This window comes from Schistocerca cancellata, chromosome 2 (assembly GCF_023864275.1).
Source record: "Schistocerca cancellata isolate TAMUIC-IGC-003103 chromosome 2, iqSchCanc2.1, whole genome shotgun sequence".
Taxonomy (NCBI): Eukaryota; Metazoa; Arthropoda; class Insecta; order Orthoptera; family Acrididae; genus Schistocerca; species Schistocerca cancellata.
In genome coordinates this window covers 590,853,233-590,872,068 of record NC_064627.1, presented here as the reverse complement: position 1 = coordinate 590,872,068, position 18,836 = coordinate 590,853,233, and the positions used below count along the sequence as shown (strand labels likewise).

The following is an 18,836-nucleotide window of genomic DNA, read 5'->3' as shown; positions in this document are numbered from 1 at the left end:
CAGGTTCCAGTTTTTGGCTGCAAAGTCATGTGTCATGTGTTATGCACTTCTGTCAGCATCGTACCATTCATCCAGACCCAGAACTTTACCTTAATGACGATTCACTCACTGTAATGGAGACATATCGATTCTTAGGACTGGTTTTCGATGCCCAATTAACTTGGCTTCTTCACCTTCGTCAGCTTAAGTGGAAGTGCTGGCAGCACCTCAATGCCGTGCTTGAGCAACACCAACCAGGGTGCACGTATCTCTACACTGCTGCAGCTCTACAGAGCCCTTGTTCAATCCTGCCTTGACTATGGGACTCTGGTTTATGGTTCGGTGGCACCCTCAGCATTGCATTTACTTGACCCAATGCACCATTGTGGCATTCACCTAGCAACAGGAGCTTTTAGTAAGAGTCCGGTAACCAGCATCAAAGTGGAGGCTGGAGTCTCTCCATTGCAGGTTAGATGTGGACAACTGCTGGCCAGTTACTTTGCACATGTTCGTAGTTCCTCTGCGCATCCGAATTACTGTCTCCTTTTCCCACCCACTGCGGTTCATCTCCTGCATCGGCGGACCAGGTCAGGGCTTCCAATCACAGTTTGTGTCCGATCCCTTCTTTCCGAATTGGAGTCCTTGCCTTTACCATCTATACTTATGGTCCATTCACTTACACGTCCATGGTGTACACCTAGGCCGCGGCTTCGCCTGGGCCTTTCATGTGGCCCTAAGGACTCGGTTAACCCCATGGCTCTCCGCTGCCACTTCCTCCCGATTCTTCACATATACCGAGGCCATGAAGTGGTTTACACTGCCGGCTCGATGGCTGATTATCACGTTGGCTTCGTGTATGTCTATAGAGGACATATTGAACAGCATTCCTTGCCCAGTGGGTGTAGTGTTTTCACTGCTGAGCTGGTGGATATATTCTGTGCTCTTGAGCACATCTGTTCATGCCCTGGGGAGTCATTTCTTCTGTGTACTGACTCTTTGAGCAGCCTACAAGCTATCAACCAGTGCTACCCTTGTCATCCTTAGGTAGTGACCATTCAGGAGTCCATCTATGACCTGGTACAGTCCGGTCATTCAGTGATGTTTGTCTGGACCCCAGGTCATGTCAGCATCCCAGGCAACGAACTTACCGATAGGCTGGCCAAACAGGTTACGTGGAAACCGCTTATGGAGATCGGCTTCCCTGCAACTGACCTGTGTTCAGTACTATGCCACAAGGTTTTGCAGCTTTGGGAGATGGAATGGCATAACCTCAGTACACACAACAAACTGTGTGCCATGAAGGAGACTACGAATGTGTGGGAGACCTCTAAGCGGACCTCTCGCAGAGACTCTGTGGTTCTCTGTCTACTCCGCATTGGCCTTGCTTGAGTGACACATGGCTACCTCCTGCTCCATGATAACCTGCCTGAGTGTTGGTGTGGTGCCAGGCTGACAGTGGCCCATATCTTGGTGAGCTGTCCTCCTTTGACTGCCCTGCGGCAGCTCTTCAGTTACCAGACTCATTACCCATCGGCTAATTTAGTTTTATGTTTTATATTTTATGGTTGGTTTTATCATTCTATATAAGTTTTAGGGCATGTCCTTCGTCCCTTTGTGTTCTCCACTCTAATGCTTTTAGGCTGGATGGTTTACTGTGTTGCAGAGTGGCTGGCTTTTCCTTTTATTCTTGTGGTTGGCCGGCCAAAGTCATCTGCTCTCTTATTTTTATCCCTCCTACATGTTTCTTGCTTCTCTCTGTGGTTTTCTTTTCTTGTTTTGTCCATAGTAGTATTGGTGTCCTGTCGTTCTTCTGGTTCTTCCTTCGGCTGTTATTGTGCTGTACGTCTCTTTCCTTTTCTTCTTTCCCTTGTGTACTTACTTTACCGGGAACAAGGGACCGATGACCTCGGAGTTTGGTCCCTTCCCCCCCTTCTCTCACAACCAACCAACTTATTAAGCCCTTCTGCTACACTGTGGTGATCAAAGGCAGAGTTCATTGCAAACCACTGCTATTCCTTTTGTAACAGAAAGTACCATACATGAGTGATTGGCTGCATACATTATCTGATCAGAAGTATCTGAATACCTGTGCAGGACATTAACATGGGGCAGGTCCACCGTTTGTCTTTATGATGGCTTGAACTCTCCTGGGAACAATTTCAGTGAGGTATCTGAATGTATACAGGGCAATGGCAGTGCATTTGTCCTAAAGATTCAAAACCAGATAAGTCAGTGGTGTTGGATGCTCAGGTTTGGAATGAAGCTGACATTGTAACTAGTCCTAAAAGCATTACATTAGGTTGAGTTGGGGGTCTGGGCAGGCCAGTCAACATCAGGGATTTTAGTGTTTACAAATCATTGCCTCACAGATGTTTCTTCATGACAGAGTTTATTGTCATGCTGATACAGTCATCATCTCTGAACAGTTCCTCTACTGTATGCAGTACACAACACTGTAAAGGTGTTCATGTCCTTCTGCATTTAGCATTTACTTTAGCAAAATAGGCTGACCACATTCTAACCATAGAAAAAGATCCCATACTGTAACACCACCTCTTCTGTATTTTACTGTTGGTGTCGCACTAGAAGGCAAGTAGTATTCTCAAAGCATGTGCCAAATCTAAACCCTTGCATCAGATTGTCACAGGCATAGCATGGTTAATCACTCCAAATCATCCATTCCCAATCATCCACTGTCTTTACACCACCTAAAGTGTCACTTAGCATGGACTACGGAAATGTGTTGCATATGAGGAGCTACTATACCATTTTACTGCATTTGTTTTGGCTCCTGATGCACGGTCATTATGCTAGGAGAACTGTGTGCAGCATTTTGGAACTCACAAGTGATTACTTCTGCTTATTTTGTGTGATTTTTTACAACCACCTCCTGCAGTGCTCAGCAGTGCATGTTGTTTAGTACATTATGTGTGCCTGCTCTTGTTTTAGCTGTGATGGTTTCTTTTGCATTTCCACTTTAATTATTCCCAATGGACTTGTTACTCAGGCGACATCCAATCACTACTCCACACTCGAAGTTACTGATCTCCCCTGACTTTGCATCCACAACTATAGAACACTTTCTAACACTTCTATTAGATACATCTACATGTACATGGATATGCTGCAAATCACACTTAACTACCCCACAGAGGGTTCATCGAATCACTTTCACAATAATTCTCAATTGTTCCAATCTTGAACAGTGCACAGAAGAAACACCTATATCTTTCTATGTGGGGACTGATTTCTCTTATTTTATTATGATGATAATTTCTTCCTACGTAGGTTGGTGACAGCAAAATATTTTTGCATTCCTAGGAGAAAGGTGGTGGTTGAAATTTCGTGAGAAGATTCCACCACAACGAAGAAGGCCTTTGTTTTAATGATGCCCACTCCGAATCCTGTCTATGTCAATGACACACTCTCCCATATTTTGCGACAATACAAAACATGCTGCTCTTCTTTGAACTTTTTCGAAGTACTCCATTAATCGTGTCTGGTAAGGATCTCAGATCGTGCAGCAGTACTCCAAAAGATGACGGACAAGCGTAGTGCAGGCAGTCTTCTTAGTAGATCTGTTACATTTTCTTAATGTTCTGCCAATAAAACACAGTCTTTGGTTTGCCATTCCCACAAAATTTTCTGTGTGTTCTTTCCAGTTTAAATTGTTCTTAATTGTAATTCTTGGGTATTTAGTTGAATTTACAGCCTTTAGATTCGATTGATTTATCATGTAACCGAAATTTAATGGATACTTTTGGCTCTTATGTGGATGATCTCATTATTTAGGGTCAGTTGCCAATTTTCACACCATGTGGATATCTTTTCTAAATTGTTTTGACTTTACTAGATGATAAATCACAGTATCATCTGGAAACAACCTAAGATGGCTGTTCAGGTTGTCTCCTGAATCATCTATATAGATAACGAACAGCAGAGGGCGTCTAGCAATACCTTGGGGAACGCGAGAAATCGCTTCTGTTTTACTCTGTTACTTTCCGTCAATTACTATGAATTGTGACCTCTCTGACAGGGAATCATGAAACCAGTCACATAACTGAGACAATATTCCTTAAGCATGAAATTTCACTACAAGCCGCTTGTGTGGTACAGTGTTAATAGCTTTCTAGAAATACAGGCTCAGTTCAAAATTCCCTGTCAGTAGGACTCAGCACTTCATGTGAGTAAAGAGCCAGCCATGTTTCACAAGAATTGTTTTTTCTAAATCTGTGTTGGCTGTCTCTCAGTAGACTGTTATCTTAAGGTAATTTGTAATGTTTGAACACTATATATATTCCAAAATCCTGCAGCGTATCGACTTTAATTATATGGGCCTGTAATTGAGTGAATTGTCTATTGCCTTTTCTGATATTGGTGTGACCTATGCAGCTTTCCAGTTTTTTGGTATGAATCTTTCTTCTAGCGAGTGGTTGTATATGATTGTTAAGTATGGCGCTATTGCATTAGCATATTCTGAAAGAACCTAATTGGTACACAGTGTGGACCAGAAGACTTGATTTTATAAGTGATCTGTGTTGCTTCGCTAGACCAAGGTTATCTACTTCTATGTTACTCATGTTGGCAGCTGTTCGTTATTCAAATTATGGAATTTTTACTTTGTTGTCTTTGCTGTAAGAATTTTGGAAGGTGGTTGGTCGGTTGGTTCAGAGGGGGGAGGGGGGGGGGGCAAACAGTGAGGTCATTCGTTCGCATTGAATAGGGAAGGAAAGAGCCCGTGCCCTTTCAGAGGAGCAATGCTGGCATTTGCCTGAAGCAGTTTAGGGAAATCACAGAAAACCTAAGTTATGATGGTTGGATGCTAAGGTTGTGTTTAGTAACTCGGCTTGAGCAGCATTGTCATTGATAGTATTGCCCCTGCTGTTGCATACACAAGGCATTGATTGTGTCTTGCCGCTGCATACTTTACATACAGCCAGAATCTCTCAGGATTTTCTGCCAGATTTCGAGACTAAGTTTCGTTGGGGAACTATTATAAGCATCTCACATTGAAGTCCATGCTAAATTTTGAGCTTCTGTAGAAGATCACCAATCTCGGAGATTTTGCATTTGTTTAAATTTGGCATGCTTTTTTGTTGTTTCTGAAATAGTGTTCTGACCCATTTTGTGTATCAATGATGTCAGTTCCATTGTTTGTTAATTTATTTGCTATCTCTCTCTCTCAATTGCTGTTGATACTATTTCTGTGAATTCAAGTCACATCTGGCCCACACTTACATTGTTAATTTGGAAGGAGTGGAGATTGTGTCTTGGATGGGTGTCGAGTGAATTTTTATCTGATTTTGTGAATAGGTATATTTTTAGTTTATTTTTAGAAGACTTGGGGATTACAGTATTCAGTCGCGTTACGGCAACCTGTGTTCACTAATCGCTATATCTGTTTTGATGCTCGTTACTAGCTCAGTATTATTTGTTGCTAAGACATCAAGTGTATTTTCACAACTGTTTACTGTTCACATGGGCTCATTAACCAATTGCTCGAAATAATTTTAAGATAATAGGTTTAGCACAATTTCGAATGAGGTTTTATGTGTACCTCCAGATTTAAACATGTATTTTCTGCAACATATCGAGGGTACATTAATGTCACCACCAACTATAATTGTATGTGTTGAGTACATGTTTGAAATTAAACTCAAGTTTTCTTTGAACCTTTCAGCAATTGTCGGTAAAATAATCCAATTATTATTTTGTCCTGGATCTGCGTTCTTCTTGTGTTCAACCTGCTCCCTTTGAGACCGAAGCTCTTTTTTTTGTTCCCACCCCCAAGATCATTTAAACTGGTAGCTGCCTACTGCTTGTAGTGACTCCTGACCTATTCAGCAGAACCCAAAACCTAACCACCGTATGGCGCAAGTTGAGGAATCTGGAGCGTACATGGTCACAGAACCATCGTGACTACTGACTCACACCTTCCACTCAACTCTGTACCAGAGGTCTGCAATTAGCTGTGTCTACTATGCTGCAAATGATGAGCTTTGCTTTCATTACACAAGCAAGACTGGCAGCCTGTACTACTTCTGTTAGCCACTCGAAACCAGAGAGAATCTCTTCTGATCCAAAGTGACACATATCATTGACACTGACATGAGCCACCACCTGCAGCTGGCTGCACCATGTGCTCTTCATGACATCTGGAAGGACCCGTTCCATGTCCAGGATGGCTCTACCCGGTACACGCATGTAGTGCACATTAGCTTTCTTCCCTTTCTTGGCAGCCATGTCCCTAAGGGCCCCTATAATGTGCCTAACATTGGAGCTCCCAACTACCTGTAATCCTACCCTTTATGATTATCTGCATCTCGCAGGTCAGGAGGTTTCCTCTGAAACAGGGCAAGCAATTGCATCTAGCTGAGGGACAGTGTCAGCCACAGACGGCGCCTCGAACCTGTTTATCAGGCTAACTAGAGAGGCCTTTCATTCGGCCCACTGGGAAGTCTTTTGCCACCTGCCGTGCTCCTAGGCGACCTCCCACTCAACTGTGGAGGAGGGGTCAACCTCAGTGCAAGCAGTTACTGGGCTGACCACTGCCATGGACTGATTGGTGAACTAAAACGTGCGGGATGTCCGTTTGATCCCCATCACTGACCCACAACACTGATGCCCGTCCACTGCAGCTTCAAGCTGTGTAACCAAAGCCATCGCAGCTTGGAACTGAGATTGAAGTGTCACCATCTCTGCTTTCATCTGCACACAGCAATCACAGTACCTATGCATACTAACGGCCATGGAAAAATACACTACACAGACAAATTATTTATTTCTCATTCGATCTGCCAGATACATTGCAGACAAATAATGACAGTTGACACACACTACAGAACTCTACTGTAGACATGGAGGGAAATGCAAGAGCTGTATCCATTAAATGAGGTTAATACACAGAGATTCAAAAACTGAACCACCGTAGCACTTGGGTGAGTCTAAATAATTCATTCCTGATTAGGATCTTGTAATATGTGACAAAATTGATTTACTTTCCGACACAAATAAAAACCTAAGAACTGTATCTGTTACATGTTAAATTAACACGCAGAAACTTAAAAAACTAAACTACGAAAACACACAGATGAAACTATACAACTCGCTCCTGGTTAGGAACTTGTAAAATGTCACAAAATCTGTTACTTATCTGTTGCTGTTTGTGTCTTGACCAGCTGCTGCTGCCTGACATCTGCCACTCAGAAGTGGAAGGGGAAATGTGGCCTACTGTCACAACTGGAATGCAATGTAGTGGACATTGCTCATTAGGAGACAGTGTCATTACTGTTACAGTAAGAGAGGTCCATCTTCTTGCTTGAGTATCCTGTTCTGTGATAGAATAAGAAAAGCCATCACATTGTCCATAATATGCCTGTTGAAACTGTGTGAGAAATCTCTGTGAAATGAGTTGCAACCACACGAAAGTTTATCCAGCAACAGCTCTCATTGTGCTGCTCCCTACTGACAGTGCTCAACAAAATATACATATGGTTACAAAGTTCAGAGAATAAATTTTTCGCACTGCAGTTGAGTATGCACTGATATGAAACTTCCTGGCTGATTAAAACTGTGTGCTGGACCAAGATTCTAACACGACCTTTGGCTTTCCTTGGTAAGTGCTCGACCGACTGAGCTACCCAAGCTTAACATGATTCAGCCTCACAGCTTTGCTAGTGGCATCAGCTCATCTCCTACCTTCCAAACTTCACAGAGGTTTCAAAGTAGAGCATTTGCCCACAAAAAGGCAAGTTCAAGTCTCAGTCTGACACACACTTTTAATCTGCTAGGAACTTTCAAGAAATCCTTGGTGGACAATAAATAACGGAAGGAGTAAAGATGAAAACTCACTGTAAGGTTGAGATATTGAGTAGTCTGTAGGCAAATAAACAAGAATGAAAACAAAGATAAGTTTTTGGATGCTTTCCTTCTTCAGAGGTAACTAGTAGAATAAATTATAGTGGCCTGATGTGCAGTGATCTCTCTGGAGAGGTGGAAGAAATGTTCTATTTGTCAGGATGGAGATCAGCTCTCGAATCTGGGCATCATAATTTCAGTGGGATGGCGAGGGTTAGAAGAGTCCACCTGAGGAGTAAGATAGCTGCACCAAGACAGAACGTTAATGTAAACTCTTTATTATTCTAATGAATTTGAGCAGCTACAGGTGCATGCCCTTGTCTGGTGGTGCAGCATGGTCAGGCACCGATCTCGCAGCCATTGATATAGGATCGTTGTTGTGAAGACTGCATTAGGCTGCTACACACAATGTGGCCTCAGTGTGGAGGGACTTTGCATAGTAGAAGTTCCCTATCAGTGCTTTGTCAGATGATGATGTGGCTGACTGTTGTTACGCTGCTAGTGGGGCGACCTGAGTCCTGCCCAGCTGAGGCACGTGACATCTGGCTGGCGACAGTCAGTGTTGGCAAGCACACAGTTACTTGAAGGCTGCAATTCTAGCCTCAGCCCATCAGGCAGTGGCTGGACCTGATTGGCAGGCAATCCTGTCAGTATTATGGCTGAGCGATGGTGACCTCATGGCAGAAGCCAACACCGTGACTGCTGATGACTCGGTGATTCGAGTGGTGACCTACTTGACCAGATGTCAGATGGCCTGAGTGTTGCTATAGTCATATATGATACATGGAGAAGTAACCCCCCCTGGTGTTGGTAATTGCCTGGGAATTGACTGACTGACAGGGGGATGGTACTGCTGTGCAGTGCATGCATGTCCCCCCCGCTCCACACACACACACACACACACACACACACACACACACACACACACACACACCCTTATCTCTTTACAAACTCACATTTGTCTCTACGACATTGTTGTCCTGATGACAGATTGCATAGGTTGGAGTGAGTGAGGGATGAAAGGAAGCAGGAAGGGATAGTGAGATGTGAACAGAAGTGTGGGTGATGGCTGGGAGTAGAAGCAGCAAGCATACAGTATACATGATCCAGTCACATTAATGTGACCACTTCCTATGTTTGACATCAATGTGCACCAACTCACAAACAGCAGGTGGCAGCACTAGCGGTATAGGGTATATAAAGTGTGTTGGGGGGGGGGGGGGGGGTGGAGATACAGAAAACAGTGCAGTCATTGGTATAATGCAGAAACAGAGAGATTTATCTGATGTCTTCAGGTCATCCCTTTCACTCTGTAAACTATCTCCCATATAATCCGGCCAGTCACAAAAAAAAAAAGGTCTTAGCCGACAACACATTTCCCTTGAAATGTGATTTGCTAACAGATCTACTGTGCCATATCCACATGTGCCTCTGATCATAGGAGCACCCCCTTGAAAAAACTGCAAAGGAGAATTCCACTCATTAGTCAGTATCACCCTGGACTGGTATAACTTGACCATATCATGTGGCAAAGCTTCAACTAACTTTAAACATGTCCCGAAATGAGGAAAGTTTCACCTACAATCCTTTCCAACTCTCCCAGAGTGATAGTATGCCATCCACACATTCCAAGAAATATCCTATTAAATTGTTATGCAACACCCTCTCCAACCCCATTGCTACAAGGGTCATATCAGTGTGGGAGATCCAGATGCAAGACGTGCCTCATTCGCCAACCACGTCCTGTCCTGGCCCTGTCACAGACATGTCCTAGCTTAACAAAGGTAGGGACACCTGTTAAATCAGTCTATCATATAGCATGTCAGTCCCCCACTACGTATCAGCTTCTTTTGATTGTTTAGATAGGAATTGTCCTAGTAACAGATTCTTTGATCCCTCAGTTCTCCTGGCCTAAATCGCTGGCAAGATCCTGGTCACACTCAGCTGCACCCCTGTTCATACACTGACCCTCCCTACCCCTTTCCCCACTTCACTCACCCTACACTAACAGCTTTCTTTCAGCAGTCTCCCTATTCCTGTGTTCTGTTTCCCCCATCGAGTCCACTCTTCCACATCATTGTGTGTCAGAGCTAGCTCATTCGTGCCACATTTACGTACTGTGTGCTTGCTGTCTCACCTTTCCAGCTGCCAACTTCCCTTCCTTCCATCCCTCAGTTCCCTCCTCGCATCCTCTGTCCCCTTGCCTACTCCATCTGATACAACTCCTCATTCCAGTAGTAGCAGTAGCAGCAGCGGTGGTGGTGGTGGTGGTGGTGGTGGTGGTGGTGGTGGTGGTGGTGGTTGTAGTAGTAGTATTAGTTGTTGTTGTTCTGTGTGTGTGTGGGGGGGGGGAGGGGAGAGAGAGAGAGAGAGAGAGAGAGAGGGGGGGGGGGGGAGAGGGGAGGGGGGGGGAGGAGGGTGCCTAGTTTTGATAGAAGTTGCACAGTAGGAACATAAAAATGTTTTGGGTTGCGGAATATCATTGAAGTGTCTGCCAAAAATCTACAGACCCTTGTTGCTGTTTCTTTCTTGTCAGTTGTTGCAGAGACAGGAAAGGATATGGTAGAAAAATACAGAAGTTAGGGGAGCTATATTTGATGTATGAAACTGTCAAACAATGGAAAATCCAGGATTTAATGTAACAATATTATGAAAAGGAAAGTTGCTACTCACCATACAGCGGAGATGCAGAGTCACAGATAGGCACCACAAAAAGACCGTCACAAATAAAGCTTTTGGCCAGCAAGACCTTCATCAAACACACACACACACACACACACACACACACACACACACACACATGACTGCAGTCTCTGACAACTGAAGCTACAGCAAACGCCAGCAGTGGGAGTCTGATGCCCCGTGCACAAAAACTGTCACAGCCATAGGTGGTAGCTGTGGAAGCGACATCTTGAGGAACAAAATTAGGATACGGACCAGTGTCGTGAAATGTTATCTAGTGTTGCTAAAGGGTGTCGAAGTTGTAGGCACCAGCGCGTGTGTATGTATATACATACAAGGTAATTCCATCATGATGTTACAAACTTTCAGGAATGGTGGAAAAGGATAAGTGTATTAGTTTGAGGTAAGGGACCTGGTTACAGAAACGAATGAGCCTAAAGTTATAAGTGAAAATCGTTTCGATACCTCTGACAGTGGAACATGTGTACCGATACTGGTATTGCTAAGGTAGTAGGGTATGTAGCTTTTAGAGGTGGTAGTATAGAGGAAAACTAGAAATAAATATTTAGTAACCATTGGCTCTAAAATGCATACCTTTGGAGCTATGAACACTTGTTCATCTTCACTGCGTGTTTACTAGATATTTTTTCTTCTTTTGGTCCATACTGTCACCTCTGAAACTTACGTACCACACAATCTGAGCAACAACATTAGCGGTACATGTATTTCACTGTCAGAGGTATCAGAACGATTTTCACTTACACTTTTCGAATCGTGTGTTTCTGGACCAGGGTCCCTTACCTCATGTTGATACATTTAGCTTTCTTTCACCCCAAAAGTTTGTAATGTCACCACCCTGTATATACAAACAGAGACACTGGCACCTGTAATATTGAAGCTTTATAGCCTCATTGGATGACATTTTTGGACACTGTTTCCTATACTCATTTATTTCAAGACACCTTCTACATCCCCTCGAAGTTTCTCGGTGTAATTTTGAAACACTATGCATATCAAATGGAACAATGCAGCTTTTAAAGGTATGGTGATAGTTTCAAGCAAACAATAACAGGAACTTGATAGACTGTGCTGAACTGAACAAAATTATTTGAAAATGTTTACTGGAGAAGTAAGAAAATACCATAAAAATGGATGGGAAGAAATGAAAGTATGAATAAAATAATCTTATGTTGCATAGGAATCACATTTTGTCAGTGAATATAGCAGGTGGGACAGTAAGTACCAATAAAGACAAAACTGTACAAGAATTTTGTGTAGTTTGAGAGATTAGTCAGAAATACATATGGTTGATTAAGAAATAATGACATTCTGGAGGTAATTCCAGAGGAGATGTAGCAACTGTTGAGGTTAGAAGTAGTTATAGGTGCTTGGATTGATGGTATTCCAGGCAAAGTAGCACAATAGAATCTTGCAAAAGTATTAACAGAATGTCTCGGAGGAAGACAGTTGCACGATACTGGATCAATGCTGTAATTATTGTAGTTCAAAAGAAAGAAGAGAGCAAATACATAAGAAACTACAGACATGTCGCCTCCATCTACATAATGTTCATCATATTCAGTGAAAGCATTACCAACTGCATAGAAAAACTATGGTTTTTTTTAATTGGTAAAAAACAAATTTGCTTTAGAATTGGATATAGTGCAATGGTTCATTTGCAAGTTGGTAAATGTTATAATAAGGAATAATACATGTGCTAATGCCACACCTTTCATTAGACTTCACCAGAATGATGAAAAATTTAGAAATGAAAGAGGAATGAGCCGAGGAGACTCATGTCTCCAAAACTATTCTCAGCAGTCCTAGAGGAAATTTCCATATCCTCAAACTGGGATAACGGAGAAGACTACACATGGATGTAACTTATTTTAAAGACCCTCATTTTGCCAAAGCTGTTGTACTGTTTGTCTCTTGTCCAGATAAGCTTTAACAAAAAATCCTAAATCATGTGTAACCACTATATTGAAAAGAAAACAGCAGAAATTTACAATGAAGTCATAGAACCAAAAGATAAGTTGTTGAGTTTATGGCAGTTTAAGACAGCTGGACAAGCAGAAAAAATGTTAAAGAGAAGAGTAAGATGGTCTGAAGCACTTTTGTTTAATTTAATAGTATATTAGAGATCAAGCCCTTGGTGTGTCTGAAAAGGATATTTTAATGTCAGTGTGTATTACTAGTGCGTACTTATGACAGTGACTATGGACTTTAAATGCAAAAATTACTGAAAGAAAATTGAGGCTTATTCATGGGGTAACGGAGAGATGCATGTTGGAATTGCAGGAGTGATAGGAAAACAAACAAATTGACTATGTGATAGTCTGGAGTGGAAGACATAATTATGAATGCAGTGAAAATGAAATAGATGTAGCTGTGATATATAAACCAGCTAAACTGATAGATACAGCAAGGGCTGGATCCTGAGAGATAAGAAGCGGTAGGGATTATGACCTAATGTAGGTGGATCGAAGGTATTAGAATGTATATAAACAGGAGCAGCATGTATGCCTGTAACTGAAGTCTGTACTGTAGTGTGATGTCCAGAGGAGCCCTTCATCAAACAGCAGACATTTAAGAACAGAGCTCTCCTTGCTTCAGCTTAAGGATTATTTGATGTGGATTATCTGCTTGGGGTTTCTTGTCTCAAGTGATATTAAATTTTTATACACAGATGTTAGATCATCATGTATAAGACCTCGTTTTCTTAAAGATAATTTGCTTTTATTGCTATATTGTTGATATAGTCATTCTTTGGTTTAATGCATAGGAAATTCCAGCTGCATTATTAGAACACTGAGACAGCATTCTTCACCACATCAGGTTCTCTGTGGTTGTGGAGTAAGGTAATGTGCTGCCCTATTTTAACAAAGAGGTCAGCTTATGACATAACCTCAGCATTTGAATAAAACCTAACACACAAGGACATTTATTTGTATGTCGTCAACGATGATGGACTGGTACAGATGATGTCTATAGACCAGGGAATTGGCTTAGCACCCAATCACTGTCAAAAAATGAGACAACGGGAAGTAGTATTTTGACGATGTGGCTGCAGTAATAGGCAAAGCTTGAAGCCATTGCAGAAATAACGTGGGGAAAAAACCCTACTCTTCGGAAAAGAGCAAAATACTGACTGTGACTGTTAATGAGTAAGAAAAACTTAATCCTGAAGAAGTAAATATTAAATCAATTCTTGGGTGTGCATTGCAACTCTTGAAGTCTGTTAAGGATAAGATACTGGGTGGGAGTGCAGTTATTATTACTATGAACAAGCAGTGTACTGTTGCTTGTCAACATTCGGATGTTATATGAGTGACATCAAATACCCCCCCCCCCCCCCCCCCCCCCCCCCCCCCCGTCGAAACTGATATAATTTTAGTTCATTCATTTTGTTTTGCCAGATTATTTACACTGTAAATATTCTTCATTGTTTTAGGCCATCGAACACCCTGCGTCAACTTCAAGAACAAAACACACTGCTGCTTAGAGTGTGCCAGGAACTGAACCAAGAATTAGCAGAAGTTCAAGAAGAAAGGGCCTCTTTGGAAATGCAGTTGGAGCATCTCAGGAGTCACTTAACAGAATGAAAGCCCTTAAATTAAAGAGTATATTGCATACTGGAATTTCTCAAAGTACTGTCTTGTACTTTTCTGGATACAAGGCAATTTTCAGTTATAGAATTCTTTATTGCATGGATAAGAGACAGTTGTGGAGTCTAAAAAATATATATGTTTATTATGCTATTTTGTAATAATCTATGAAGAGAATTAAGGTTGAAACTGCTAGATAGTTTTTGACATAGATGTATGTTAAAATGTGCAGTTTATTTTATATGTTGACATGTATGTCAGAAAGAAGGGGAAAAAATCTGTTAGATCATTTTAAGTTCCAGGCAGTTACTAATATAGTAAAAAGACCTCCTTAAAATGTGTTGTTTACTGAGAAACAGTCAATGGCATTGACTGCTAAATGTGCTTTGTATGTAGTCAAGAGATCATAAAAAACCTATGCTGGACACTCCAGATTGGCTTGTTTTGCAGAGTATATGCAGTTACTATGGTGTTCTAAAATAATGCTTCAAGGTGCCACAAGTATTATTGTGTTAGTGCTGTACATTTTGTACATTGGTGCTCTTGTTCAATTGAGTTGTTTTGCCTGAGAAGTTTGGAAGTTGTGGCCAGAGGTGTATTTTTTATCTTGGGAGTTTTTCCTAGACAGATTACCTCTCTTGTGCTCAATATATGCCTTTTATATTGTTATTGTTGACCTTTGTAATTGAACATGTAGTTATTAATATATGAGAGCATGTAAAAGCAAAGATTCCAAATTGTGAATGTAATTTTTAAATTTACTATTTTTTTAATTCATTGTAATGATAATGGGGATGTTATTCAACATTATTTTTGTTTGTTTGTATGTGAAGATTGAAGTATACATGTTTGTCTTTAATATACTGACAGTTTTGGTTAGTTACTATTGCTGAAACATTTATGTGAAGTTAAACAGGCAGCTAATCCAAAAAAGTTGTAGAAGCCATTGTATTTGCCTGCTTACCTTGTTGACAGAAAATTGTCATAAATTGCCCATTCATATGGCAGCATTTCCATTATTTACTGTCTGTGTAGAGATGGAATTGCTCTGATTGAAATTTTATAGCAAAATTCTCTGTGCATATATATTGATAGCAGGTTGAAGTATGGAAGAGTTCCAGACCAGATCTAGTTGCATGAGTGTATTGTCCAGTGAGTGACTTGGGAAAACTTTTTTGTGCCATAAAATAAGATAATTTGGAAGTAAATGAAACTGGGAATGTACAGTCAGTGTCACAAAAACATCGGATGGAGCTTCATGTAATGCTCACCTTTGATTACACACATTCAGAATTAGAGATACTTGGTACTGTTGCAGTACTCGTCATGTTAATACTTTTATGTGCTGATGAGTTCATGAATATTTGTATGATCTGATTTTTTTTTCTTTTTCTGTTGTGTATCCTAATGAGAGTGAAGCTTACTGTGCACTTGAAGGATGGTAGTCTACATTGTGTGTGCTAATTTAAAACAAAACAAGAAAATCCCAATAATTATGAACTAGAGTAGATAATTAAAAAGACTATACAAAGGAATATTGTGCAACTGTGCGATATTGTAGGAAAAAAACTGAATTAAATCTTTATATTTTACAACCAAAGATTTGCTTTCAGGCCAAGGGACAGCAGAGATTAGGACATGATTAAAAATAGGGTCCCAGAATCTATGGAAAATATACTATGAGGCTCCTTAACCACCCTTCCCAATCTTCAATTAAAGGTGTTGCATCAAAAGCTTGTATAGTCAGTGTATTAAGATTGAAGTATTGTGCTGTTCTTTAACATCATAGATCTGAATTACATGAGTAATTCAGCTAAGCATATGAGTAAATTGCAAAATTCCAATTTCCATTGTCAATCTCATTTATTTTCATCTCTCTCTTGCTGTTTGTTCTGTGATTAAAGAGCCTTGTAGCAGTTCATATTTTGTGATCGAAAGTCCATACTGCTAACTCATGAATTACCTCGAAGCAAGAGGTTTTTTCCAAAAGTTATGTATTCACATACTTCTGTTTTTGGTAACTGTAACCAGTATACTTCCAGCAAGTTGTATATTGGTTATTTTTTCACTTAACGTGGTTATAGCCGTACAAAGCCAATTCACACAGAGTTTATTGATCCATGCCGTACCCTTTCTTATCAGTATGTTACCATTATTTTTATACAAAAGAAAAGAAAAGGAAAGAAACAAGCACCAATTTTTGTTCTTTCTTCAACAACTTAATATTAAAATTCTGTTTGTTTTGTTATTGTAATTGTTTGTAATTTAAAAGGTCATTTCTTTTTCTAACAGAATCTGCAACTCAGACTAATACACAGAAAACATTGTTTCCATCTCTCTAATCCCAGCAATCAATTTAAAAGAACTTGGGGATGTGTACCATTGTCCCTTCTTCATATTTCATATTAACATACGTGGAATGAATGTTTGTCTAATTTGGGGTTGATTGTGAATATTTACACAAGCACTAATTATATGGAGTTATTGTGAGAAAGAACATGAAAACAGTGGAATCACATCTTTCATTTTTAGTCCTCGTTTCAGTGGTCACAGTACTGTTCTTTTTTTCTTTTCTTTTCTTTCTCTTCTCTTTTCTTTTCTTTTAAAAAAAGAAGAGGCAAGAGTACATTTTCTTGTGTATAACTTGAATGGGACGAAGTGTTGAATAGATTGCCAGCAGTTATGCCACCACCTGCCTATTCATTTGTGTCTGTTTATAGACTGCTGTGTTATAGGTATGTCTTTGTGTATGGAGTGTGTATTTATTGAGATGTACATTTGATTTACCCATGTTATGTGTTGTCTTAATGTAGCAGTCATAATTAAGCAATATGTGTGAAACTTGACACACTTGTATGTATTATACTCCAGTGAGATTATTCATACTCAACTTAGGACTAGCTGATTAGTGTGCCACATGGCAATATCTGTTAACATTAGTTGGTGCAGTTTGTATGTATCATTTGCAGTAAGTTCCCTCATCACCAACTTGAAATGACATATATTTTCCTTCAGAATGAATTTTTACCCTGGGGAAAAATCTTTCTTATTGTAGTGAAGTTTATGTTGTTGTTGCCATAAAAGAGCAGATAGCATATGTAACACCTAATAAACAAAATCAGCTATGTTAAGCTGATAAATGGGCGTTGGATGATGAAGGTGGGATCTGAGATGTTTGAGAGGAATAAAGGGAGAAAATGTTGCAGTACACTGGGTCTTCAGCTTTTGGGACAAAATGAATAATATGCTCTTTCCCACTTTCTACTTGGTTTGGATTTTTACCCATGCTGTATGAAATTTAGACTATATACTTTATCAGAGCAGTTGTTGATTTAGAAAATTTTAGGTAATTGCTCCTCACACTTTACTCCAGTGCTTACTTTGCTCCCTGCAGTCTTGTAAACAAATTTTGTTTTTTTACCTGAGAATGATAATATTTGTTTAGTTACTAAAATGTCAATACGACAAATTGAGAAAGCTGTTGTAGTCACCAGACAGGTGACGCATATCATAACCTGCTATAATGTTAGTGTTTTTATTTTTTCATTTGTCATTATATCACCATGTAGTTCAGTCTTTCAGCTAAAACTGCACAACTTGATTAAGAAGCAAATAAGTAATCTCATTATCAGTGTTGATGATTCTAGTAACACTCTATTTTCTGTGCTGTGATAATGTTTATAAAATATATTATTTTTTTATTTACATAAAAGTGACCAAAAATATTGAATATTTTGACCTTGTTGCCTAGTTTCATGTACACTATTTGCTGGCCACAACTTTAAACATTTGTTGTGTGTGTGTCATGCTTGTGACAGACTACCCGTAGCATGGTATTTCGTTGCATCTACATGTTAAATATATTTGAAGTCACAGAATGCTATGTGAATGAGTCGTCATATAAAGAGTTTTACTGTTATCTAAAGCATATGGTGCAGTTTTGTAATAGCTGCAGAGAAATGTTGTATTAATAGGCAATAAACTTGCTTCAAAATGCTTTTCCAAAATTATTTATAATTCTGAACATGTATAGTTGACACACTGCTCGCAAGTCCTTTACTTGTAGATAAGAGTCTTGCTTTTTTGTAATATTTAAACCTAAGTTCTATTCAGCTCTTAAGGAATCAGCTTTTTTTCATGTTTCTGCATTGCTGCAAATAATGCACTGGTAACACATACGAAGAGTGTGGCATATTTGATGACTTTGAAAGTGAAACAAAAAAGTTTCTCTTTTTCTGTTAATGTCAGAATTTTGAAATACATGTTCTGCAGTTACTAAGAGCTGCAATATGGTTGAGACCTGCACATGGTGCATTAAATTGCACTTTTTGTAGAAATTGTGCAAGTTGAAATCACAGAGAGACTTTGCCTATTCTTTTTCTTGTTTTGTCCCAGTGTCTCAACTGTTGTTCTTTTGTCATGTATTGTTTTTAACTGTCATTCTTTTGTCATCTATTGTCTTTGTCCCTTTGTGATTTTCACAATTTTCTAAATTGAAATTTCCGTTTTATATATGGCGTAGAATTGTTCAGTTACTTACCTTGCACCTTCACATCCCCATGATGTTTTCCTTCCCCCATTCCTTCACTCAGTCCCACAGTGTGTAACATGCTTTGCTGCATGTAGGAAGGCTCTTCAGGTACATGGAATGAATTAATAAATAAATAGGGCAACAGCAGCTAATAAACAGAAGCTTCTGCTGTATATCAT

At 40.0% G+C, this 18,836-nt stretch overlaps 1 protein-coding gene across 3 annotated transcripts in view; it reads left to right on the top strand.

The window, feature by feature from the left end:
- LOC126162223 (ralBP1-associated Eps domain-containing protein 2) overlaps positions 1 to 18,636 on the top strand; it is a 116,079-nt gene extending 97,443 nt beyond the window's left edge. For all 3 annotated transcript variants that reach the window (XM_049918581.1, XM_049918580.1, XM_049918582.1), the window contains one exon: positions 13,973 to 18,636. In XM_049918581.1, coding sequence (XP_049774538.1) covers positions 13,973 to 14,123 — 151 coding nt within the window. In that variant the 3' untranslated portion in view covers positions 14,124 to 18,636. The remainder of the gene's footprint in view (positions 1 to 13,972) is intronic.
- The last annotated feature ends 200 nt before the right edge of the window (positions 18,637 to 18,836 follow it).